General features: G+C 39.1%; 1 protein-coding gene across 5 annotated transcripts in view; it reads left to right on the top strand.

Annotated features, from left to right (window-relative positions):
• The window catches only part of PXYLP1 (2-phosphoxylose phosphatase 1), a 57,502-nt gene that overhangs the window by 14,496 nt on the left and 16,115 nt on the right, over positions 1 to 26,891 (top strand). For 3 of the 5 annotated variants that reach the window (XM_075099238.1, XM_075099240.1, XM_075099242.1), the window contains 2 exons: positions 3,042 to 3,173; positions 26,240 to 26,401. In XM_075099238.1, the coding sequence (XP_074955339.1) occupies positions 3,095 to 3,173; positions 26,240 to 26,401 (241 nt within the window). In that variant the 5' untranslated portion in view covers positions 3,042 to 3,094. Of the gene's footprint in view, positions 1 to 599; positions 701 to 3,041; positions 3,174 to 26,239; positions 26,402 to 26,891 lie in introns of all 5 variants that reach the window. The other 2 variants (XM_075099241.1, XM_075099239.1) reach the window with 1 other exon arrangement.

Below are 26,891 nucleotides of genomic sequence, written 5' to 3'. Positions count from 1 at the left end.
AATATCCAATCTAAACCGTCCCTGGTGCAACTTGAGGCTGTTTTTGAGACCTTTTCTCAGAGATGAGCATAAATCACTGCTTTTCTGGCACGCGTCAGAAGCTGCTTCCAGAGCACTGCTTTCTGCTCCCAGTGTCGAGTTCCGCCTCTTCTGCAGCAGTATGGTGCTTACCCACCTTTGAAAGCAATAACTACTTACTTATCTCCAAAGCAAAGGACGTGAAAACTCAGGAGGCAGTGTTGTCAGTTTTGACCTTTGAGTACAGCATGGAGATGGGCGAGGCTGGGGCACGACCTGCACTCTGGCCTGTGCGCAGAGTAAATAGATAAAGATCGATATTCTCTAAATGTCATGTTAGCAGCAGATGCTCTGCAACGCTGCAGCCTCTTGCTATGTGGTAGTATATTCTGAAGACCCAAAATGTGTTTTGCTGCTTCATTTGTTTTTTGATCTGTCTGCATATGAAAATAGTTTTGTGGGGAGATACGGTTGGTTAGATTTTTATTCCCCCCCTCAGGCTCAGTTTTATCTTTTTTGGCTTACAAATGCTCACTTCAGTGAGTGCATACAATGCTTATTGTACTGTCTTCACTTAATAGGTGCTGGCTAAGTGCTGCTTTTTCCTGGGAGTACCTTGCATGCCAGCGTGGAGGAGCAGAGGCTTCAGTGCTGGGTCTTACATACATTTCCCTGATTCCCGGTGGGTTGCTATCAAGTAGGGGCTGATGGCAAATCGTATTGACAGGCTCTTATTTAACAGTTACTCAACAGGAGCTTTTCCTATTAGTCATAAGTTCTAACACGGTAACTTTTAATTTGTTAACAGCCCAGAGTATATTTAAAATCCTTCTACCTTGTTTATATTTTTTTGAATATTGCATTTAAAACTAAATGTTTTAAAACTTCTGATCTTGCAATTAAGGAAGCTTTTTCTCTAAAAAATTTTGCTAATATGAGGTGTGTACAATCTCCTTTTTTCCAGTCTTGTAATTTTTCCTTTTTGTGACAACTTTTTTTATGCAGCAACAGTATTAATGAGTGTAGACTGTGCACAAGACTCCTTGTTCCTGAGAGCTTTTTAATAGATTTTACCTTCTCCTCCCTGCTAAGCCTAATTTTGATTTTTTTCCTGTGGTTCTCCTTCTGTCCTTCCATCTGTTTGACTTAATTGCTTTATTGTCTCCTGGTGTTTTGTATACACTGATCCTTATACCTTCTACCCTTTGCAGCTTTGTTTAGTTTCAGTGGTTTAGTTCAGTTTAGTTTCAGCATACCTTTCCCTGACATGTTCCAGGATGAGCTATGATTTTGTGAAACTGAGGCTGTTAAAATTGTTCCTTCTGGGTCTTTTTTTTTTTTTTAAATAAATTATTACTGCTTGTACATGCCATTTATGGTGCTATTGACATTTTGGAAAAATACTGTAATAGCTCCGGTTTCTTGCTTCTCATAATCTCCAGTTCTTTCAATTTTTCCATGGTTTCCAAAAGCTGTAAGTGAAGTAAAATGAGATGGAACGACCTCAATCCTGCAAAATGTACCTGCATAATACATTTCACTTACTGCAAGCCCCACTGCCTTCATTTCTGGGACATCACCACTTACGCTCTGGGTCCTATTGCATTGTACTGTGGATCCCACAGCTCTTCTTAAGAATAACCACAATAGATAAAATAAGAAATTCAGTGATTCATGAGACATTTTCAAATACTAATGAGAAAATTAATTGGGGGAAAAATTCTGAAGTTTGAGATTGTGATTTTACATGATTTATCAGCGCTCAGAGATTAAATCCTGCTAAGGTGGTCAGTTTTTGGAGTGCAGAAGAGTTTTGATAAACAGATATGTGTCAGTTACATGTATATGTAACCCTTCTCAATCTGAAAAGCAGGAAAGCAGCAAGAGAGATCTTTTTTGGTGAGCAAATAAGTGCTGGGGGAAAAAGAAACATTGGTGTGGGGGAAAAAAGTTATTTTCTGTCAACATATTTAGATATGCTGTCGTAAACGGCGCTCAGTTCAAAGTATCTGGGAATCTCAGAAGATTTCTTTCAGGACTAACCAATTTCCTGCAACACGCTGTTAGTGCTAGGAAAAGGCATCTCTTGCACATAAGAGCAGCTGGTTGTTTAAAAAAAAAAGTGTGCATGTGGGAGAACACTGGCTCCCCCCCCTTGTACAGAGCCATTTTTGAATGGAAAATGGACATCTGTGAAAACAGGGCATGTCAGCAAACTGTGTACTTTGGGATGTCATTTTGCAAGGAAAAGTGTGGTTTTTACTAATCGTCCTGCTTATTTGGATATTTTCAGGAAAGGGCTGGTTTTCTTTGTCTTTTATTTTTTTTAACTTTTGAAATGAGTTATTTGAGTTTTGAAGTTTTACATTAAATACTACTGATTTGAAATATACTGTTTGTATCCTTGTCAAAACAATTGTTCAAAAATATCGTTATACAGAATTATTCCAGGTGTTAATCTTAAGTCAATATATTTTTCCATTTTCTGTGTAGTGGTACTGGTAATTTTTCTTACTCTTCATTCTTTTAAATAAGAATTGTGAACTTTCTATCAGTTAGAGAAACTAATTTTTAACCTATATTTAAAACTGTGTGCACGTGTACCTTTTTAACATGTTACGGGATTATCGTGTTTCTAGGGATGTTTTACCAAATTGCTCTTCAGAGCCCTTAAGTAATTATATTCTTCTTGTGATTTGCTTTGCACAGGAGCAAGAGACTTTTGTTAAAGAACTGTTGACAATGTTATGACATGAGCATTAACCTTGTGTTATCAGGAGAAACCATAATTTTCTGGGAAATTGCATCTTTTAATAAACTTTAAAGTTCTGTCTTGTGGCAATATAGTTAAGCTCATAACTAGGGTGAAGCCAACTTATTGATACTGTTGTTGCCAATTTGAATTGTCCTGTGCCTCCCTTCAAGAAATAACTTGACACTATCAAAAGGATATTTGAATTTTCTTTGCTATAGCTGGTGCTTCCACATCTGAAATATATTTGCCAATGTTTTGTTGTTTGCAGGCACCATTGATATATGAAGATGAAACCATGAAGAGAAAGCAGAACGAATAATAATGCTTTTCCGAAACCGTTTTCTGTTCTTGCTGGCTTTGGCAGCCTTATTAGCCTTTCTGAGCCTCAGTCTACAATTCTGTAAGTGTCCTCCCCTTTTGTTTTCTATAGTAGTGGTCTGTAGGTGTGTTTAAAAATGGCCATGCTTACATGTTGTTTAAGCATTCTTTCTGTATTTAAATATTTGTTGTTTTGTTTTGGTTTTTTGAAAATAGAAAAAAAAAAAAGAATAAAAAGAGTTTTGTGTACTGTATAGGAATCTGTGCGATCTAGAGACTTTTCAAATCAGGCTGTCTCAGAATAAAAAAATCATCTTAATTTTGTAGCACAATTACATAACTGAATGTGATTGAATCCTTCCATGAAAGTAGGCAAGACTCATTTGAGTAAAAACTGCTGCAATTCCTTTTTGACATCACATCAGACTGGACAGGTTGAGAAGACTACTGTGAGAGGGTTGAGTGTCGAAACTTCTCCTGATTTGTAGCCTCACATTAGGAAACCTGAAACAGTTTAACTGGCCGACCACAAGTGACTGGTTTGTTTAAGAAAAGATAAATTATGTTGTGCTTCAGCTCAATTAATCATGGGTCACTCCAGAGGGCCATCATCTACTGATGACTAAGCAGGAAGGTGGTGCTGAGTGCAGGTTAGTGTACGTTGATAAATGGGCATTGCGCCACATGACTGCTTATCACCTAGTTCATGAATGCTAACCTTTGCTAGGTAAAGTGATGTTGTGTGGAAATCTAATATGTACTAATACACGCTGATGTAATTAGTTGCTGTTAGAAGGCAAGGAAAAATGCATATCCATAGTGTAGGATAACATTCTTTGTTGTTGTCTTGCATCTTGTTTTAATGTAAGAGCGTGGTCCTTCTGGTCTATGCTTTTTTTGCATAGTGTAAAAAAAACCAAAAACAAAAAAACAAACCCCAAACAAATGCCAAAACCAAACCAAAACACAAAACAAAAAAATCCAAACCAACCCCCAAAACCCACCAAACCAGAGGATTTCTTTGGATTTAGGATGTGTCTTTTGCATATGATGGACAACTTTAAAACAAAGAAGGGGGGGAAGAAACATTGTGAGTTTATTATTATTATTTGTGTGTTTAAACTGATCTACATGCAATAAAGGGACCTGTGGGTCCAAACTGCTTTTTCAGCCTGGTATGCCAGTGGGCCTGATGGCAGCTTGTTTTGCCCATTAGGCTCCTTATGGCTCTGCCCTTGATGTTAAATAGTTGGTTATGAATTGTGTAGAGGATGAAGGTCCTAGAAGAGCTTCATCTGAAATATGAAACGGAACTGTTAACAAAACTGAGCTTTATTTAGATATGAGGAGGTGGGCATATAGGAGAGTGAATCACATTTCATCAAAAGAGGAAGTTATTTTCCACTTAATTAGAAGATAACACTTCTGCAAGAGGAATTTCAGGAGATAAAGATGTTTGAAGGGTGCTTTAAAAAGCACTCAAGCTACAGCAAGCAGCCATCATGAAGCTTAGTGTCAATACCAAAACACAAATAGAGATTTTTACATAATGAGAACTCCAGTACAGGCTAGAAGGAGCGAAGTAGTTTGACATACAGGTAGGCTGGTGTTTTAACTTCTACCAGCTTCAGCTTGTAGAGAGATTAGTTCAAACTTGTAACAAACACCATCCCCAAAGCAAAGACAAAACTCTCTTCTTCTATTATCATGTAACACTATTTTGGAAACCAGATGGAGTTTGGAGAATTTAAAAACCAAGCCAAGGTCTTAAAACCAAAACCAATTTTTTACTTCCAACCCCAACTAACTGCTAAACTATAGTAGAGTCTACAAGTGCTTGGTGGGCTGCTTTCAAATTAAACGTAGCTGTAAATTTTCAGTCTTCTCCAAATTACAGCTCCTGACTAGTTTAATGTTAAACTAAGGAAACACTTGATTCTGAACACGAGCTTTTAATGAAATGGGCATTTTAATGAATGGGCATAATTTACTTGCAATATGGTATTAATGGAAGCATAGTTTCAGTACTGCCTCTGGGCAGAATCTTTGGTCAATCTCCATGACAATACGAATACATAAAATTGCTGTTTTGGCAAAAGTGGGTCAAGTACTAGCACACGGTAACCTGCATGCTGACTTGATAAGACAATAACCCCCACCTGAGAAATTTCAGAACATCCTTCAGAAAACGTCTGTCAGTCCTTCTGATACTGCATGATACAGAACACGTTACTCCAATAGAGCTTTGAAGGACAGAAAATTTAAGTGTCCAGCTCCATGGGACATGGAGAATGGTCTGCCAGTATGTTAGTTTCCTTACTAGTAGTTTGGAGTTTATTGGGTTTTTTTTTTGAAAACCAGCAAAATTACCATTGCTATATGTATTTCTAGGGATGAGCTTCCTTTAACTGCAGATTTAAATACAGACTCTGTTGTAGCAGTAGATACTTAGTAGATCTGTATTTGCTGTTTCGTTCCTATTACCATGTTGAAGGTCCTTTCTTGCACTAAATCTGTTACTCTTAAGACATGACACAGTTCAGAGGCATGCATCCCTGATGATTTGATTCTCACTGTTGCACAAATTGGTAGTAATGTAGTCTTGTTTCATGTATAAAACTTTTTTTCTGAAAGCAATGTTCTGCTTTTCTTTTTCACCAAGCTGTAAAACTTGCTTTCCAAATTTTGATCCTTTCTGAGCTGCCTGGAGAAAAATTTTGGTTATGTAATACATTGCTTTATAATTTCCATCAGATCATGGAATGAAAATGAGAGTTTATACATTTAGAGTAAGGAAAATGCCAAGCCACTGATGATTTTTTTTTTTTAATGGAGTTACCTCCTGAAGCATTTGGAGTAGGAGTAGATGTTTTCTGCTGGTGTGAGATTGTGATTCTCTGTTAGCAAGCAGTACACAGCTTTGTGGAGGAGGGCTGGTCATTTTAAAACATACTACTGCTTTTCTAAGCAGTGAATGTTGAAAATGTGTCTCTTTCTGTGCTAAATTTATTTAGAAAAGTGAAACAGTAGCATTAAATACATAATTATATAAACGGTACATACCTTCCTTCTTTAAACTTCTGCTTTAGAGCAGAGCCTAACTCCTGTAAATGCTTGATACTTTGTCCCTTTTTGTCCACACCTGGAGCAGTGGCGATTTGAAGCCAGACTTGTGGTTGTAGCTGACTCTGAAGTGAAGGGCGAGGTGAAGGCCAAGTTCAGCTGGTTTTCTCTAGGTTCTGATTCAATATTACAAACAGCCCATACTGGAAAGACTGACACTATTGCAGCCTGTCCCATGCTTGAGCTATGAGGGTTCGGGAGTCTCTGGCAGCAGTTTTCAGCCTACTCAAGCAGAAATTGATGCTGGTTTACTTTAATAGACTATGCTGTGAAGGGTCTGGAACTGTTTTATGAGCCGTGATTTCTGCAGCCACGATGAAGTGGAGGTGATGGGAGTCGTGTCAGCAGTCCTAACGCAAGTCTGTCCTTCCTTGTAAGACCAAGTCCCAGGGCAATTGTTTCAGAGCTGACACTTGTCACATTCCAGGCTTAGACACAAGGAGAGAAATACTGTGGAAAACGACTAGTATTGGACCTCAGAGTCTGCAGTATTGGTAGGCTGAGGATGGTCCCAGGATTGATAGAAAACTTTGTCCTGTTTTGTTATCTGTTCTTGGTTCCTCTCTCTTTTATTGTGGTTTCTGAGTTCTGATCTAAACTAGTCTCCTTTCCTGTGTTTTGTTCCCTCCCCCCTGCCCGTGCTGTACACAGGTACGAATACTGCTTAACTTACAGGCTACATTGCTGAGAAAGTTTCCCCCAAAACCTCTCTTGTCAGCCACCAATGGCTCTGAGTGCTTCAAAGTATTCTGTCCCACCAATGGTTGCAGTGGGTAGGCATGGACCAGTTGGCAAAGATCACTTTTACAGGAGCGGAAGCTACCCTCTGCCTTGTGTCTGCAATGCCGCGGTACCAGAGGTACAGAAGGCAGCTCTGTGGAGCAGTTGGTTCATGTTTGTCAAGTGTTGTGGGCTGGATTGGCTTGCTGGATCAAATGCCAGATCTGACATTTCTCATTGGTACAGCTGAAGTATCTTCATTTCCTTGTCCTGAGGTGAGGGAGTCATATAAGCAGACTGCACTTTGCCAAATAGTTGGAGAAAGGACTGTTGTTTTTTTTTTTAACTGTAATAGTCATTCTTCAAGGTGATGTAGTTGCTGTGGATCCCAGAAGATACCTTCCTTCCTACTGCCAGAGTCCTCCATCATGTAGGTTTTGGGCAATGAGGGACTTAAACAGCTGTGTTCTTTATGCCCTTGTACCGGAGCAAAAGGCGCAGGGTCTGAGCACAGCCTTTTCACGTGCTGCTTCCCACTGTGTCAGGTGCTGGGCTTGGCTGCCTGGGGTGCTAGCCGGCTCCCTGGGTATTTCACTTGGAGCAGTAGGGTGAGGAAACTGTCTTCAAGAAGTCCTACTGTTTTCAAGCTCTGGGTATTTATTTACATCAATAACTTCTCAGTTTTTGCTTCTGAACATATCTGGTGGTGGGTGATAGAAGAATGACATTTGCGATGTGTTTGAAAACTGCTATACCAAAACCTATTCATAGTTCAGGCTTGTTTACTCTTTCTAGTAGGGACATAGAAGAGTTTTAAAAACAAGTTTATACTTGATGAAAAAGTATATGTCTTAATAATTCTAGGCATCTTTTATATAATTGTGTGGCCTGGACTTTGAGGCAAAAGATTGGGAGCCAGATGTATTCTCAAATTCAGTTTGGCTATTAATAAATTGTACAGTGTGAAACCTGGACCAGATCAGCAACAGAGAGAAGCTCTCTTCAATGGCAAGTGCCTCTAAATTTTGTACGTGTTTTAAATTTTAAATAGTACAGAAAAATTACAGCGTTAAAACTCCAAAAATGCTCCACTCCTGACTGAAAGCTTACCACAGTGTCTCTGGTGGACGATTATATGATGTTTTTTGTTTGGGAAACCCATTAGATAGGGTAACTGGTTGACTTCCAAACCAGATATGACCGGCAGCTTAAGGTTTTATTGGGAGCTGTCATTGTTTCCCTCTTGTTCTATGTCTGGGGCTAGATCTATAGAGAAGACTAGAGAAGTATTTTCCTTGTAGTATTTACCACTCCACAGATGTTTTTAATTTACCCCTCTTTGTTTATGTAAACTGTCATGGTTCTAAAACAATTTAAAACTTCAGTACTAGAGACAAAAGGACAAATGGTTTTGATAGACTTTTCAGTTAGAGCATTCTAAAATGGAATTATGTTATTTTTCTTTTAAAAGACGTGTTTTACTTTGTCAGGAAAACTGCAGAATGGAAAAATGACCTGTGCTAGGTTGTGGGCTTTATTTTTGTCTCTGTAAATATTATCTGTAATGCTGTTGACTAAAACTGGGCAGTTTACTTCTGTACAACAGAGTAAATGCAAGTTGGGATACTTTGTTCTTTTTTGCCAGAGGAAAAGGTTGCAGTGGTTGAGGTGGTCTTCCTTCCTCCTCTGTGCTGTATGCAGTGGTTGAGGGTGTTCCTGTAGTACAGAGACTGAGGATGGCAGCACAGCTGTACTCAAGTGTGTTGTAAGGGATGTGTCAGAATCCAGCTGTGGCCATGCAGCCTCACACTGAGGGGAAAAAGCATAATTTAGGACCACTGTCAATGTTAATTATGTTGGTTAGCCCTTAGGTCAGCTCAGGAACAGGAGGTTGCAAGTATGCCTGAAGAGCTGCTTTCTTTTTTCCCCTTAAGATTGGTATAGTACATGAGAACCCAATTACTGGGCAAGCACAGATCTTCCAGTATATTAGAACATCTGTGACTGACTGCAGAAGACAGAAGGAGGGTCTCCTCAGGACGTCTCAACTATTTATCTTTGAATTACCTTGAATAAACCAAACTGAAATAAAATCGAAAAGCTAGCTGCTAAGATGCCATATGTAACATCTGTAAAGTTTACATGACAATGGCTGTGGATTTTTATTTTTAATTGAATGTATATAAATAATTCTTTTTCAACAAAGTAAACAAATTTGTTTTACTTTGTTTTCAATTTTTGTTTCCATTTACTGAAAGCCTAGGAAAGTAACAGTTAACAGAGGAGGACTGAAACTATAGTGGGAAAGCGTCTCTTTTTACTAGCTATTTAACCCTGTGGCAGGCATAAATTACAGACTTTCCTTGTGAACCTGCCTGTTTGAGGCACTTGCAGAACTGTCAAGTCCCTGGCTCTCAAGCAAGTCCTGTGGAGCTTCTTTTCTGGTTTGCACTTTGTTTCCCTAAATACTTTGATACTTCGTTCAGTGCCTCAGGCCTGTCTCTTGATAATGAGAATTTTAGTATCTGCTGCTGCTTTTTAGGATGCTGGCAGCTACCCTGGCAGGGTGCTGGTTCCTGTGTAAAGTGTGGGGAGTTTGTTTGGATTTTTTTTCCTTTTTCTTTCAAATACTTTGTCTGCCTTGATAGTTCAGGCTTGGGTGTTGGTGTTTCAGCATGTCCGGAGATTTTGCGTTTCCAGTAATAATTTGCCTCTACTTTCTGTCATCTTGTTTTGCACTAGAGGTTTTGGTTTTGCGGATGAGTCATAGGAAATAGAAATCAGGATTCTCCATGGATATAGTACAGTTTTATTTTATTGGCCTGAGTGCTGCAGGCAGCTCTTATTTTATGGGGACGGTGTGGGCACCATATGCAGTCCCACCAGGATGTTGCCTGTAGGAGGTGAGTGCTGCACAGCCCCTCTTGGAAACCTGTTTGCTTTAGTAATCCCAGCTCCTCTGGTGTTACTGCTGCTGCTTGCATCCCTCCTTGGTGGCCCAGTACAGCTGTACGAGAGCAACGCTGAAGTCTTTGGCACTTAGCTCAGTATCGTTGCCACTGCTTGCTTCAGCTGCTACCGTAAGACAAGCCGCGGCACAGAGGGTGCTGGGATGGTCTGGGGAGGAGGCTCTGGGGGACCATGTGCCAGTGCCAAACGCTCAGCAGGGACTCGCAGGTGTTGAACTGAAGTGGAGACCGAGGGGGTGTAGCATCCCTGTTCTGCCTTTCCTTTTGCAAAGCAGGGTGTGCTTCCTTGACTTGTGAAGGTGTAGCTGTGGCACTGCAGAGCTGCCACCATCCCCCTCTCTCCACCCTGACCCGGAATGGGGTGTGAGCTGCACCTGCAGCCTCTTGTCCACAGACTGCCGGGGGCATGCTGAGAGGAGCCGAGATACGCAAAGTCTGTGGAAAAAATGAGTGAGTTGGTTTTTTCCAGAACTTAATTTCTGGAGGAGAAGGGGCAAAAAACCCCAAGGTATTCAGTAAAAAGAAAATGCAAGGTTCTGGCTGTTTCTGGACAGAATACATACCCTTACCATCTTTCTAAGGTGAATTCTTTACCATCTCTTACTTGTTCCTTATCAACAAACAGTAACTACTTATGGTTCGTATTTGAAGAATATAATTTCTTCGGTGGAAGAAAAAAGCTTGAGTATTGCATTTTGCTGATTTATACACCTAACTATACTTAAAAAGCCACAACTTTAGAATTCTTGATGCAGAGAACTTCTATAATGTGTTACCAGTGTATGAAATTACAAGGAGATCAGACATCTCCCTTCCTGAACTTTGCCTTCAAGCTCATAAGCACAGCAGATTTTCCACTAATGAGAAGTCTCTCTGGGTTTATTGAAAGTAATAATTTAATCTGAATTTAAGATTAAAGGGAAAAACAACCCACAAATAATATATCCAAGGCTGTGTACATTTTAGTAGTGAATGAAGAACACACTAACAGATTTTTGTTAAAGAAGCTTTTTATGTTGTAACTGGAGATTTAAATAACTTTTTAATTATTCTCAAAAGTTGTGGTATAATGCACCAGCCCAGAAATAAACCCTTGAAGGGGGAGGAGAACGATTAATACTTGAGAGTGATACTATGGGACAGTCTTCTTTTGTCCCACAAAAATAGAGCAATCATTTTTTAATATCTGCTTTAAATATAGGTCAGGTTAAGTTGCTTCGGACTGGATTTGACCAGTAGAAGTTACTTGGCAGGCTACAGAACTTAATAAATCTTCTTTAAGTATATATTTTGGCTTCATCCATGATGGTTAGTTGAACTGTATTTAAGCAGAGATTAATATGAGCTGTTAAAACATATGGTTGAAGGATACTGTAAATAAAGCCTAATATTCCCCCAAACTAACAGCAAGTTATTAGTTAGGCTTCTGCAAATCCTTACTACAGTCTTGGGTTAAATCCTAGAGGGAAGAAAACAAGACTGGAAAATCATAAGCATTTTAAGATAATTTCTCTCAAAATCCAGCTCAAATCTTTGTCCTAATGCCCGCAAGGACATTTGAAAGTGCCAAAATTTGTGCCTCAGTCTTTTAATAATTATAGAGATATACACTGCAATTATTTTAAACATGTGCAGCTTTTAGTAGGGACAGTCTCATAAGTATGTACCTGTCCTTAATTGTTTGAGTTTTGAATGGATAGTAAATGACAAAGGAAAATGAATAGTCTCAGTAGGAGAAAAAATGTTATGCTTACAGTAATTAATATTTCTGTCAGTTTTGCCTAGACTAATGCATTGATTCCCTCTCTATATATTTAACCTGGGAGTGAACACTGCTTTGTTTCTAATAGTTAAGCTATCTTTGAAATACCTGTGCTGTAGTTAAGTCCTTCCTTTTCCTGCTTCCTGCCAAACTGGGCTCTTGCACTAATTGCAAATAATGCCACTAATAGGTTCTCCCAGAAGGTGAGCTGTATGTTATGTGTATGCATGTTATTTAAACAAATTTGACCTACATTTCTAGTTTCTTTGTGTGAAAGTCTGTGGAAGTGTGTAGACTTCTGGGGGAGCTAATAGAAGATGATCGTGCAATTTTATCTTCTGGTGACTGACAATTTTTTTTGTAGTGTTTTGCCTAACTCTTCAGCTATTACAGTCATTTTACAGTCCCGTGGGCTGTCTACATTGTATTAGTCTATTAAGAATTCAGTAGTGGGGTTTTTTTGAACCATTGCTTAGGTCTGTCCAGCACTGCAGTTGCAGACAACTTGAGATACCGTACATACAATACGTAGCTCAGATTTTCTGTAGAGCTTTAAGAATTGCACTGATTTTTTTTCTTTAGTGTGGAGTATGCCTCTTGGTCCAATGCTACTTTTTCTTCCTTCTTCTTTACCTTCTACGAGCCAGTAGTTGCTTGCCTTTTTATGTCCACTGAATCCTTTCTCAGAAAAGGGCAGTTTGTACTTCAATGGGTATCAACTTGCTGATGGCCAATTGCAGTTAAGACATGGAACAGTGAAGAAATTTGGACCTTTTTTTTTGAGTTGCTTAGTCATAAGCAAGCTTTAGTCTGTCTACTATCATTCCGAGTTGTAGGTGGTTTTAGCCAACGTGTGAAACTTCTAAACAGTTTATAGTTGACTGGACAATGCCTTGAGCAGCCTGATTTGAGTTAGCCCGGCTTTGAGTGCTGGTTTGGAGCCGATGACCTGCAAAGGTCCCTTTCAACCTAAATGATTAGTTTATTCTGTAGCAGTAGATAAAGTGAAGTATTTATTTATTAGCAAATTCTTTTTTGTTGTTTAAATTTCAGGAGTGTTACCCTTATCAACTCAAAAGTTCACTAATCCAGTTTTCTGCTGTTCCTTTTTCATGTCTTACAGATAACTGCAGATGTGTTTTGGATTGGCATGTCTGCCTTTCAAACAAACAAACAAAAAAAATTATTCCTAGGATTTTTCCACAGATTAGTTGTATACTGACCCGAACTGTGGTTTTTATTACTTTTTTAAAGTAATCTCTCTTCCTGAAGTTACTTCCCTTTTGAATTTTCAAAGCTCACTCACTGAGAGAAAAGCGGTTCTTGCACATGTTAAAAGGCATTGTGGTTTATTTGTTAATGAGGTGAGGTCTAAGTAGTTTTGTATTTAAAAGACTGAGGCTTTCATAGACTTGCTGCAGTGAAATATTAAGTCTTGGAAAGTGGAAGTTATCCCTTTATGTTTTTTTTTGTGAGATGGTTGGGTTAAAAGAGCTGGAAACCGTAGCTACCTGCTGTAATTTTGGGCTTACCAACTGTACACATTATATTGGACGAAGAGAAGAAATATGATTCACCATCTTCCTCTAGGCTGGTTTACGGCAAGTGTCCCAAAGACATCAGTGGCTCTCTGAACAGTGTTCTGATTTTCTGAGACTAATGATGGCGTCTGTTGTTACAGGCTCTCCAGTACAAAAATCTGTCAGGCTCTACTGTATTAAATATGTTGTTTTGGGGTTTGCTGCTAGCAAATCCACGGCAGCTCTCTGTGCCCTGGTGTTGACAAGGACAAACAAGTGAGCTGGCTTGGCTTGGGTAAGCAGTGGCATATGGTGTTGAGATCAGTTCCCTGAGCAGGTCAGTTCATGGACGGAAAACAGTTGGGATTAGATGCTAAACAGAAAGGTGCTAATTTAATTCAGTAGTTAAAATATTGATTTGAATGTGTAAGGCTTTTTATCTTGGAGGGCCACTGCTGTAGGGAAGTGCCAGATGTCTGTGGATTGTATTTGACTGATGACATTAACATATTAAACAGTTTGCATCCTGTGACTTTGCAGAGGCTATGGCTGAACTGTAGACATGGTGGGTTTTCCTGCCTTTTGGGTGGAATGGTAGCCCTTTAAGAGAAAGGGAGGTTACTCTATCTGACCCAGGTGTACAGACACAGAGGTACTGCTGAGAAGTGCAGAAAGCAGCTCTGTTGAGAGGTGACGGATGCTTTTACTAATGAGTAGATGTGCAGAATTTGTTGCAGCCCCAAAAGCCGCTGACTTCGTGTTCTGAAACCAGGGGAGCACGCTTGTAGAGATGCAGTGGGCAGAGTAAAGGTGTGCCTCGAAGTAATTTTATTTCTTTGGGTTTTTTACCTATGTATTTTGTGATTTCTATTTCAATAGCTGGATGTTCTAGAACATGTCCTAATAAAAGATGACCTGAGTCTCAAAAGCCATCCTGAGTATTTTGGGACGCTGTCTAAGGAGAGCCCTAAGGAAAAGATGCAATGACATGCAATGACACGCACTGGAAGCTCTAGATGACTATATGCTCCTATCATTTGGCCTTTTCAAGGGGGGAAAACACATTTTATCTAGGAGGATAGAAAACAATTGTGCACGCTTCCTCTTCATATCCATTCGAGGAATGAGAGCTAGTAGCAAGAGTTAGTGAACTCCTTAAAGAATAAGCACAGGGGAGCATGCATGTTTCAGCAGCAGCGAGCCCTTGTCAAAGATGTAAAGCGTTATGACAGGAGCAACCGTTGAACTATCTGGAACTCTACGGTGTGGGGCATATTTCTGTATCATTCTCAGCTGCTGTAGATGGAAAGATCACAGAAGCCAAAGGATTTGCCATCTGTGTTCCTGAGAAAATACTTTTTGCCATGTTTTCTTCTGCTGTGTTGAACAGTTAGTGTAGCTGGCCTCTATGTTTGTGTTCAGTTCACATGTGAAATCTGCCCAGTGTCTTTTTTTAAGTCATGATGTAATCACTGCTGCACAGCTCCCCACTCCAGTATTTGTGAGATCCAAAAAATTTTACAGGACAAAACCAAAAATCAAACACAGGCAAATTATGGCAGTAGCACTATCTCATGTCCTGCAGCTACCTTTTCACGTTGACCTTTATTTTGAGATAATACTGTGGAAATGGCAAGAATTGCCAACAGTTTCTGAACACAGCTGATAAAAGTTGTTTTGAAAATCTGTTGCAGGACAATTCAGCTGGATTAGTTCTTTTACCAGTTGCTGAGTTCTGTAGACAGAAGCAGGACAGAGCTCTAAAATCTTACTGTAGTGCTCATGAATCTTGTTAGATAAGTAACAATGGCTGGATGTATTGTATTTATAAAAATCATGCTTTCAGGCCATAAAAACCTGCTATGTAGTCTTTGTATACTTAAGCCTTGTTTGGTAGTCTTCAGGACACTGTTTTGATAAAGCCTGATGAGATGGGGCAGCTATGCAGATACATCGATGGGAATGACTTAATTTGTTGCATCATGGTCCAGTTTATGTAATGCTTCTCATTGGGAATCCTAATGAGCCTGTAACTGCTTCATCGTAAGCAGTGGAGGGGCTTTTTTTTTTTTCTGCATCTTGTCACTAAATAACCAGGAGCACAAGTAATATCTGACTTGAGTAATGTGTTCATAGAGCAGGAAATCTGTCTGCTTGCCTAGATGTCTGGTAGGAACCTCCCCCTCCCCCTTCAGCTGGAGTCTCCCTTGACTGGAGAGCCAAGCAGCGAGGTAATTAGTGAGAAGCTGGTAAGGAAAAGCTTTATTACGCATATATATTTATTTTAAAGAAAGTAGTGCATTAAACTGATGGAAATATAAATCTTTTCAATCTTAAACAATGTAGTGTTTCAGTGTAGTAGGAAAATAGAATAATATAGAGATTAATTTTTCACTTTGGGAGCAGTGGAAGATGACTGTCTTCTCTAGAACTTGAAAAGGCTTGGACTTGCGGTCAGCATTGCTGTGTTATTACTGTCAAGCTGAAAATCCTGGGAGCTGTTTAAGCAGTGCCATATGCCCTTCTGAATAGTCAATTGAAAAACAATTGGGGGGGACGCCTAAAACTATAAAGCTCTTTTCAGAGCCACATCTGGACTCAAGCAATGCAGGCACCCGTTATATAATTTAACATGTCTAATTAAATTTGGTCTCAAAATCATAAAACTCCAAGACCTGCCATGTTGTGCTTTGGTGCAAAAACAATTTTTCTTAACATTTATTTTCCTTGTTTAAATCCTGAGGTGAGTTCTTTAAAGCTGGTAGAGCTACCATGCGTGGTGGTCACATGTGGTTATTCTACCTGTTTTTGGACATGAATACACAGAGAAGGCAATCTGGCCTTTTCCCCTGCGTCTGATAAGGAATAAGGCCCTGGGTCAATACCTGCTAGCTATGGCTCTGTGGGCAGAAAGCTACTTTTGGCAATTGTCCTGAGATGAGGAAAATCTTTGAAGAAGTTCCTAACTTCCAGAAAATCCCCCTGATCCAGAAAATAGGCAGACAAGTAGGCCTTGACCCACTCCTGGAAAACAGTAGGGGATTTGGCTATTTCTGACCAAGTCTGTGAAATACAGCTAAAAAAAGCAGCCAATTTACAGTAGCTCTCAATTGTCCCTATGGAGATTTGCATCTCCAGTGGAGAAGGTTAGGGATCTGAAAATCAAGAAGGCTGAAAACTCAGCTAGCGTTAGACTGAAGAATAAGCTTTTGGTTGCATTTCATGCAGTAAAATTACATCAGTATTGATTAGTAAAGTTAAGATGCACTTACAAGTTGCTGCTACAATCATATTATGATTGTTCCAGGGAGAAGGAAGGGATTGCGCTGTGAAAACTCATACTGGGGCATATGTATAGGCTTCCATTTTGTTCAACTGAAATTTAGTTTATCTTGTATTTGAGCTTGTGCATGGCACAAGGCCATTGTGAAGTCTTTAGTTCTCTTCCTCATAGCCTAGTATAAATGAGGTTTTCTTAAAGACATGCACATTAAAAAAAAACCAAACGCTTTAGAGCGCACACTTATTCCCCCTCAATCAGATCTGACTTCCACTAGATTAGCTGAGGTGCGTCTGCAACCTCCTAGCCTTCCTGGGTTTCCATTTTCTATCAGCAAGCCTGTGATATACAGGATGCTTCTGAAAACTTGTATTTTTTTCTACACTTTAAACAGAGAAACAGCATTTTTATTTACTTAAATAATTAAAAGTGGCCCAGAGTTGTAGGGGGGTGATTACCCTGTAGTATAGAAAAGTTATTGCAAAGAAAATTAATCAAAGCTTAAGGAACTAGAAAAAAATACTGGAAAATAGAAAACTTTAGGTAGTATTTCTTTATATTTATTATTTCCAGTAGATATGCCCATCTCAGCCTCGGACAGGTGATTTTCCTTGGCTTACAAACAATATCAGAAAAAATGTAGCAGGCAAACCAAAAAGAGGGTTTGTTCCCACTGTGAGCTGAAAAACAGCGAGTTGCTATAAGCTGTTGGGCTTGTTAGTTGCCATCGTCTGCTGCATTTTTTCCTCTCATGTCGCCTTTGACAGTCTTCAAAAGATAGCTGAACTGCCTTTGCTTTTAAGCATTTATTGACAGCAAATGCGGCCTGGGCTGACGTTTTGTAGTGGTCAACTTGATGATAACTTAATACTGAAGTTGAGTGATGTTAGCACAGTAATAATGTGCTCACTCTAGTGGGCAATGCAGAGTCCTGCAAGCTGCCGTCGAGGTTTTGCTATTCCTGGGCTGTGTCCTTTGTGAGGCTCTGCCCGAGTGGTGACTGTGATTGCTGCTTGTGCCTTGGGATATTAAAATTAGAAACAAGGCTTCAAGTGAAGTTTTGGGGAACAGTCATTACCTATGTACCTTAATTTGAATGACACTGCTCCTCTCAGACAAAATATTACAGCAATATATGACAGTTGTAAAAAGTATGTCATGAGGGGTGTGTGACAATGGGCTGAGGTTCCCTGAACGATGTATTTTTTGGTTGTTGGGTTTTTTTTTTTCCTTTTTTTTTTTTTTTTTTTTTTGTCTGAAGAACAGTTGAGGCAATGCTGAAGTTCTCTCTTTGGCCATCAAAAAACAATATCCATTTATCCTAACTCTTAATTCAAATTTCCCGTTACTATTTTTCCAGTCGGAGGAGAGTGGTTCCTCAGGTAGCCTGCCCTGTTCCCATCCCCACCATGTTTGGGCTTGAAGACTGACTCTGGCTGAGTACTCCGGGTAGAGGAAGGACAATGAGGGAATGGATGCTTCAGGCTCTGTGATGACTTGGTCTGCAAGAATAAAAGGGAAATCCACCTCTTTTCTTTATGAAATCACAAGAAATAATTTGGGAAGGAAATGGGACTGTAACTACTGTGTTGTCACTTTGAAACAGAAGATGTGGTTTAAGGAACATGAGGAAATACAACCATAGTGCTAAAGAACAGAATTTTAACAGCAGCGTTTTCTAATATTGACCCATGTAATACAGAAATTTACCTTACAAGGATCAGTGCATCAAATTGGGAAAAAAGGAACCAACCCACTGTATGAATTTAATAAATTTCTCCTGGAAGGTTGATGCTTACATGGAAGATATCATGTAAGAAATCAAGTCTGCTGCACCATTCCTCATTGTCTTCAAAAGTAATTTATATTTTTGCTGTAGGAAGGGAGATGTCTAGGTTTACCTGATAGGGTCAGTAGAACTATTCTAGTGGGCTTTAACTTCTGGTGTCAAAATATGCTGTAATGAAGGCTATTGCAGAAACCCGTGGTTCTGCAGTACAAAGTGCGCATATTCAAGGTGGCGTATTTTTCAGTGCTTTTGATTAGAAGTGCTGGCTTGAAAAGAATGTTTATTCAGTGATATCTGTTACTTGGTTACTACACTTATAAATACTTTTCCTGAACATTCTTTAAAGTCTGTCTCTAGAACTTGAAACATAGGGTGCTGGCAATAGGGTTGTGCTGTAAGTCAACCGACTCCTTGAAAATTCTCTAAATTGCTGTGATCTCTCTTACAGAGGAGGAAGCGCAGCAGCAGTCCAGAAACTGAATATATGTCACATAGGTGTATGTGTCTGGGCACATCTCTGTAACTCAGCACTAGTGCAGAATGTTTGAAAATTCTTGGAAGCTCAGAGGAAGGGGTCTGTAATCTCTGTTCACTGTTTGCTCACATTTGACTGCTCAGTGGATACCATGAGGTTGGAAATTCCTGCCTGCTTCTGTAATGAGGTTGATGAATCTGTCCTTTGGGTCATTCATTTTCAGACCTTTGGTTTGATAACATTTGTAAGTGCCTAAGAAGGGGAGTGTTTACCTCTGCTGCCCAGCTACATTTCCAGTCTGAAAGCTGTACCTGTGTGGCCTTGAAACATACTATTGCTAGGTTGAAGTATTGTGGAGAAATTACACTCCAAGGAACCTTCTTTAGCTTGTCAGGGATTTGTCAGGACAGAGCTTTTTGTTGTTGGCATTCTAGGTTAAATTTAGGTGTGTGTCTCCTGACCGCCTGCTGTTCTGTTACCGACCTCCCCCATAGCTCCCCTCTTTTTTCTTTGGCGAGGTGCTCAGAGAAGTTAGCAGCTCTGTGGGAAGAAAACCTTGAACCTTGGAGCCTGCTCTGCAGTAGAAAGGGCAGCAGTTGCATGTGGAGCTTTCTGTAAAGAATACATCTGTGCTTCAGGAGCCCCCTGCTCCACACTTGCTCCTGAACAGGCAGAAGACATAGCAGAAGCGGAGAAAATGGAATGGCAAATGCTAGTGGAAACAGTGGTGTGGTGAAATAGTAGGTTCAGATGTAGATTGTTAAAGGATAGAGACTGCAAAGATACTGAGGACTGCCACTTCTTCATAAGTTCAGTTTGGACAGATTTTATCTAAATACAAAATTTGTCATCAGGTTCTGTAGGGCAAATGGTTTGATTTAAAATAAAAATGACTGGGGTTATTTCTGTTTAATTAAACTGCACATTTTTAATATATTAGAAGTGAAAACTTAAGACAAAGTTACATAAACAGTTTATATAAATGTATTATGTAAAATTATATTTATATTTTATATAAATATAAAATCTGAAGTTTAGAAGCTTATGTTCACAGGCTTAGAAAGCCTTTTTAAAGATTTTTATGGTTGTTTTTTTGTGATAGTACTTGATAGTTTGACCAGTGTGAGGCTAATGAGCCTTTTTTGTTTGCGTGATTACTCAGCATTCAAATACAGCACATTAGTGATTATGACATTGTGTGTTACGGATGAAGGCCCTCACTGTTAATACAGATCTTACGTTTGAGACTTGCAAAGCCTTTATTTAGCTGTACAAAAGAATAAAATGAGAAAGTTTGATTGTGTGTCACACAGGCATATCTGAACTTCTTTGACGTCCAAATATGCGTTTGTAATCCCGGCAGAGCTCTAGAAGTGACTCTAGGGACGTGTTACTCAGGCATGAGTGCAGGGTGGCAGGGATCACGCCCGGGGTAGCAGGATGTCTGAGCTTGTGCAGCGCTGTGCCCAGGCTGCCTCACTTCCAGACTGACATTGTCTACCTTCAGCGTTGCACTACATGCTCTTCAGCCCACGTGTGCCTTGTTTACTTTTTCCAGATTGTTCTTGGTGCACACATCTTCACCTTTTCCCCCCATTTCATTTGTTTTGAAGCGTTCCTTCCTCTTTCTGATTTGTCTTCCGTACACTTCTGCTTTTCTAGCTTCCATTTTTTTCAGAGAGCAACTAGAAGAGAAGTCTATATTCATCATCAGAATTTGGAAGCCTGAGTGTTCTCTGTGCCAGGCAGCCTTGTTAGTGCCCTGCTAGAAGGATAAGGGGGAGGGGTGAAAAAAAGGTGGAAGAGGGATAAATAACTTTTTTGTGCTGTGGGACACATGCGCGTTTGCTTTTCATTATCCATTAGCATAAGGTTACCTACAGTGGGGTGGTTTTGAGTTTGGGTTTTTTTTGGGGTGTTTTTTTTTTTTCTTGGTTGCATTTCTGCTGTGTGGCTTAATTTCCATGTGACTTTTAAACAGTATGTTTGTATGGGTCTGAAAGAACCTTCTGTTTTGTAAAAGATGAAAACTTCAGGTCTTTTTAGTCAGAAAATTGAGACTAACATGGCTACTTGTGCTGCTGCTTCTCAGACCGGTTGGAGCTACAAGGGAAAACAGGAATGGAAAATGGTTTTGTTGCCTATCTTTCTGATTTTCGGTAAATGCTAGTGATTTTTTTTTTCATTACTAAATCTTTTCCTTCTTGGTAAACAGTGGTGATACCTTTCTGTTTTTCAAGCTGAAACTAGGACTGCAGGAGGGAGAGAATGGTAATGCGGTGATTTAGCGTTTAATTTGGTGTTTCTTCTACATGAACTGCACTTTGCTTTGTGTTTGTTTTTCTGCTGTACTGAATTCTGTCAAATTCATGCCAGTTTTGTAGCCCTAATTCATATCTGACTGGCTCCCTGCTTGGGCCTCCGAGTACTATAGATGATTTGATAAACTTGACATTCTTCCAGAGGGGATTAGTTGCTATGTAGTAATTGTTACAGTCATTATGCTGAAAGCACTTCTGAATGATTGTGTCTCTTGCTTAGAAACTACTTGTCTAATATATGTCTTTTTTGGTGTATTTTGTGCCATTCAGAAGGGTATGGAAGTCAGATGAATTAGCTTCTTGCACTTTAGGTCATATTTAATATACACTGAAAATAAAACCATACGTCATAATATTTCAGACGCCATTGGTTTTGTTCATAAAGACATTTCTTAGTCAAACAACTTCATTTTAAAATTTTGTCTTCAGGTTCTGTAGGGTAAGTGGTTTGATCTAACACAGAAATTACTGGAGGTTTTTTGTTTAATTAAACTTAGTATCACGGTTTGGGTTTTATTTCCTCTTGATTTTGTTCACTTAAACAAAATCCTACAGCAGTATTTAGCTATTCTACCGTGTGACCAGTGCCCCCGTCTCTCACAGGACAGCATTTGCTGATTGTTCTATCAGCTCTTACTTTTGTCTGATACCAGCTCATGTGTTTAGTTTTACTTTGTGATTCAAACAATTTTAACTTGGTGGGACACTGAGCAGAGTTGCATTGAGGTGTCTTTCATTTCATTGTTTCTGTAAGCCTTCTACTTTTTTTCCTAGATAGAACTTTTTCAAAATTAAAGTAGTTTCTGTGTAGCTTCTTTAGTTTTAAAAATAAGTTTTTGAATATTGGGAAGTCAAAAGGGGAGAGAAAATATATTTTTTGTCAAACTACCTCGATAATAATGTGTATGTTATAGTTTATAATTTAATGTTTATAGTTTCAGTGTTGGCAAAGTTTCCAGTTAGATCACAAGGTATGTTTCAGATATGTTTTATTAACTGCCCTGCTCTGGGAAATGCACATCAAAATAACGTGTTTCATTTCTGTTTTACATTGTTGTAGTCCTGTCCTAGTAAAACAGGAGCTTTGAAAGGCACAACAGTGTAAAGATCCTGTTCAAGAACTCCCTTAATCGAAGATTTAAGTATGACTACATACACGTTGGCAGACTGCTGTTTGGGGCAAGTGTGTGTTACTGTAAACTAATAGAACAAGTAATAAAACGGTGCTAAGCTATAAAGTTCTGTGAAAACTACATAATAGAATTCTGATCTTATAATGATTTACAGCTGAAAGAGCAGAACAGAGTTTGGTAAAAGATGAATTTCAACTCCATGAGGGAATTTTTTTTTTCCTTCCATTTTTTCTTTCCTCCTCTGAGAAAAGTGTCAGTCCCATACTCCTTGTGGGTTCCCTGGTTACATTTGGACCAGGATCCCCACCTGGGGGACAAAGTGAGATTGAGACTGCAGAGGAGGACTTTCAGTAAGGAAATACTGAGGTGCAAATAGACAGTGAGCTCTTCGGTGAGCTTTAAATAACTGCTTTATGTAGTATAAGGGCTACCAAAATGGAGGAACAAATTGAGCCTCTGTGCAGTAGGGAGCTGGAGAGGATGAGGCGTGCAGAGAAGGACTTGGCAGCTAGGAAGCAGGATAAATTAAGACAGCGAGGGAGCATGTAGCCCAAGTACTTGAAATGAAAAGGGAGGGAGAAAGGAGAAAGCATCATAAATATGTGAGGCACTAACAATGTTCAGGGAATGGCAGAAGATGAGAAAACAGTTGAGACACAACTGAGACTTCAGCTGTCAGTATGGAAAATGCCTCTGTCATTGTTTGGACCAGGCAGAACTACAAAGAGGGGCTGTGTGACTCGGGGCCCTCATCCCAAAGCGCAGAAACTGCAGGACTGTTGCAGCTTTTGGGTAGCTTTAACAGGGGGAGAGGAGGACCAGCCTTGCTGGGTGGGCTCTTCAGGGTCACCGTGCTTATAGGGCTGAGCAAACACAAGGCAGCTTTCCAACTGGAATTAATCTCTCCTTGGTCTTGTTTTCCTCCTTTTCTGAAATACTTGCTATTTTTATGTGTATACATTTGGTGGAGGTTTTCAGTGGACTGCCTAGACTGGTGCCCAGATCATATGATTTTTTTCTGTTTGTATTTAACAGTTAAATAGAAGACCCAGGTATTTGCATAGGTAGTTTGGTTGATTTTTTAAAAAATATTTTTTCCCCAATATGTGTTCTTTTGAGTATGCTAAAAGTAAATACTGTTTGTTATGACACTGCTTATTTAGGTGACTGGAGTTTTTTGACCTTCTTGATGATTTTCTTTGTAATATACAAACAATTTAAATCATTTAAGTCGAATCGTAGAATGGTTTGTGTTGGAAGGGACCTTTTAAAGATAAACTAGACAAACTCCCCTGCCATGGGCAGGGACGTTTTTCCTTAGATCAGGTTGTTTAAGTATGTTCAGAAATCCAGCAACACAGTTAAACTCCAGATGGGTTCAAAGTTAGAAGCTCCTTTAGCCCAATCTGAGGTACTTAGGCGTGGACAGAGTGGTAGTAGTTTAGTGGGGAAATGTTTTATCCCTTCTTCTTCCCTGGTATAAGCCAAGCTTATTCACTATACAATAAGGGCAATATTTACTCTCTTATGCTAACTAATCAATAAATGTAGTTAGCAGCAGCGTTTAGAATAAGATAGGTTTTAATAAAATCTTTTTTTTTACATCAGTGACACGAACTATTGTTGTTCCTAATCTCTGAGTCCATTTCTAGTCCACAAAATAGTCTTATGTTGCACTCATAACTGCTGTGTTGACTTAAGAATCTATAAGGGTATTTTGTCAATGGCTTTTTAAACTTCAAACTTGTAATCTGATAATCCTGTAGGTGCTTTTTTTAATATTCAATTTTATTTTTAATATTTTAAATAGAATAGATTCTTCTTTGTAAGATTTAGTGCTTTTCCTTATTCTTAAATTTGTCTGGCAGTGTTAAAGTATTTGTTCAAGTAATTTGATTAGATATGAGACTTGCTATCTACAAACAAAATATTTGGCCCCTTACATTGTAGGGACTTGATCTTAATAAAATAATGTATGCATCTCTTGACTGTTGTAGTTAATGGTCTCAGTGCAAAAATATGGTCTATTCAGTCTTTTGTAGTTAAAACTGCCTTAGATAAAAAAATTGGGTTTCTTATTTTGTTTTTAGATCTTCCAACCAAATTTTAGTGCCACAGTCCATAGCTGTTGCTGTTGGGGTGTGGTTTCCCCGTCTTCTGAAACTCTCACAGGTCAAAACTGAACTGAACACTATCTCTATGTGTACTTAAGCCAACTCTGTACATTTTTGTGACATTAAGTGAGCAGTAGCAATGTTGTGGGTTGCTCTAGAGAAAACTAACAGAAAGCTGAGAGTTGTTCTTTTTCCTAACCTCTTCTGGCCAGAAAACTTGACCGATACAATGTAAGTGCTGTAATTTCCCATTTATACTCTTTAGGCAACTACTGTCTTGTAATCCTGTTTATTTGCAGAGGCCAGCAACTGTTGTAACATATTCTTAGGTTTGGGATTTATACCCCAAATACAAATCGGCTGCAAGCCCCCTTCAAGCCAGAGTTATTAGCCTCTGATAGATATTGCCAAGGTTCTGTCTTACTGCTGTTTTTCTTGGTCAGTGGTTTGCAGTGTCTAACAATAATGTGGAAGGAGGTAAAAAATTAATCTGATAAATAAATGCTGGAATGGCAATTGAGCCCTGCAGTTTAAGTGGCCAAAGTCAAAATTACAGTTTAATATTCTCACCAAGCACAGTCCTGTGGGCAGTCGTATGCAAAATCTGAAACAGCTTAAGCAAAATTTAGTCATTGCACTTTGTGGGTATTAGCCATGTCAACAGCACTAGCAAGGGTATGGAAAATGCTTGAATTCTGGTTTTGGCAGGCAAAGAGAAACTACATAAAAATATTTATAGTTGTGTATTGTAGTGTGAGAATGAAAGGTCTGTGTTATATTAATGGCTATGTGCTCTTAAAATCTTCGCGTGTTTCACTTCAGTTTGCCTTCATTGGTTTTCTTTGTCCACACAATTCTCTATTGTGGAACAAATTCACCTCTTAGATTAGGACTGGGAGTCAAGTTGAAACTGAAGAACAGACCCAGAAGAATTAGGAAAATTCTGCTTTGAAATTTGTTCTCTCATCTATCTTTCTCTCTTTTTTTTTTTTTCTCCCCTCTCACCACAGAAGACTAATGGGGTAAAAAGAGCAACACTTTTTCCTCCTCATTTTCACCTCTAAACCTGCCCCATTCAAATACCAGAAGATACTAACAGGGAAAAAAAAAAAAAAAGGGCATTTGTTATTGCAAGTCTAGTCTCGTAAAGCTCATAAGTTAGCTAGTGCTTTCACATTAAGACAAGGTAAAAAGACATTGTCAATACAACTCTGGTCTTAAATTCAGAAATGCTTTAGCATGCTTCTACGTGTCAGAAGACTAGTGGTGGTATTTCTGTTAATTTCCCTGCTGTGTGTAAGCATTGCATTTCTTTGTATTTAACATTTTTTGTGGTAGTCTCAGTTACATTTCAGTAAATATATTTTGTGGGCATTTTCCTTAGGTAAGTCGGACTATTTAAGGCTGGCAAGGTAGCCATAGAAGGATTGGGATTAGTAAAGAAAATGATGGACAATCCAGTCCCTTCAATCTTGAGTACTTTGTTTTCCCAATGGTTTGTAGTACCATCGTCATAACTGTGCTGTGTCTTTTGCTGATGTCCTTCAACATCAGTTTTTAAGTTAAAATGATGAGACACAGCTGGGCCTGTGATGGGTCTTTTCTTCCTATTCATGATCTTAGACCTTCATGAGCGACTGACAGAAAAAGCAGGTTCAAGAAAAGTGCAACAGGCAAGAGTTGTTCTGTATCCAGATATATTTCTACAGTCCTAGCCAAGCATTGACTTTGCTAAAGGGCTCTCTGGGCTTGCCTTCATGACTATGTAAATCATGAAAAATTCACAACAAAGACCTAAACTGCAGAGTTTAATGACGGAAACCATAGTCTTTGTGCACAATTACTAGTGTGTAAAAAAAAAAAAAAAAAAAAAAAAAAGTTGTAGTCCTACATGTTATTAAAGCCTCCTAAAGGTATATGCTGTGTGTGTTGTGTCTTTCAGTACATTTAATCCCAGTAAACCCCATCAGGGACGCTGGTTTGAATCCTAAAAGCCGAAAGAGAATAATGCCTGATTTGCTGACTGAGCCTCCTGCAATAGATCCTGTTTATGAAGCTCGTGTTTACTGCAATATTCCCACCATTCCTGAACGCAGCATGGAAGGTAAGCTTTGTGAATGGAAGTGACAGTTTAGTTGCTTGCTTCTGTGTGCTGTCATTGCAAAAGATAAGTTTATGCATTGTCAGTTCTTTGGTGCTTGGAGAAGGTACAGCAAATGCCATCTGTTTGCTGAATTATGTTAAATAATTCAAAATGTGCTGCTGTTCTTTCCCTCCCTTCTTATGTTCTTTGTTGTCTTGATTTTTTGGAATTGATTCTGCTTCTAGTTAATGGTCAATGGGAGGCCTAAAATTGAAAGGGGTGTGAGTGATATAGGTATTTAATATTTGAATTATGATGCTTATTCTAAGTGAGCTGTGTTGCAGATTGTATTATTAACCTCTGAAAAATAGTTGACTTGGAGTTCTGAAAAAAAAAAACCACCAAATCCCCGACCAGAAGTAGTTCCATTTTGGAACTCCAAACTATTAGACATGGTCAGCTAGAAGACACATTTGCGTTCTTCACCCTGTAGTGGTTGCAGCAGCAAGTT

The sequence above is a fragment of the Phalacrocorax aristotelis genome, chromosome 7, assembly GCF_949628215.1.
Source record: "Phalacrocorax aristotelis chromosome 7, bGulAri2.1, whole genome shotgun sequence".
In the NCBI taxonomy this organism is placed as follows: Eukaryota; Metazoa; Chordata; class Aves; order Suliformes; family Phalacrocoracidae; genus Phalacrocorax; species Phalacrocorax aristotelis.
The sequence above is the reverse complement of the archived record's forward strand: the minus strand, read 5'-3'. Positions and strand labels throughout refer to the sequence as shown.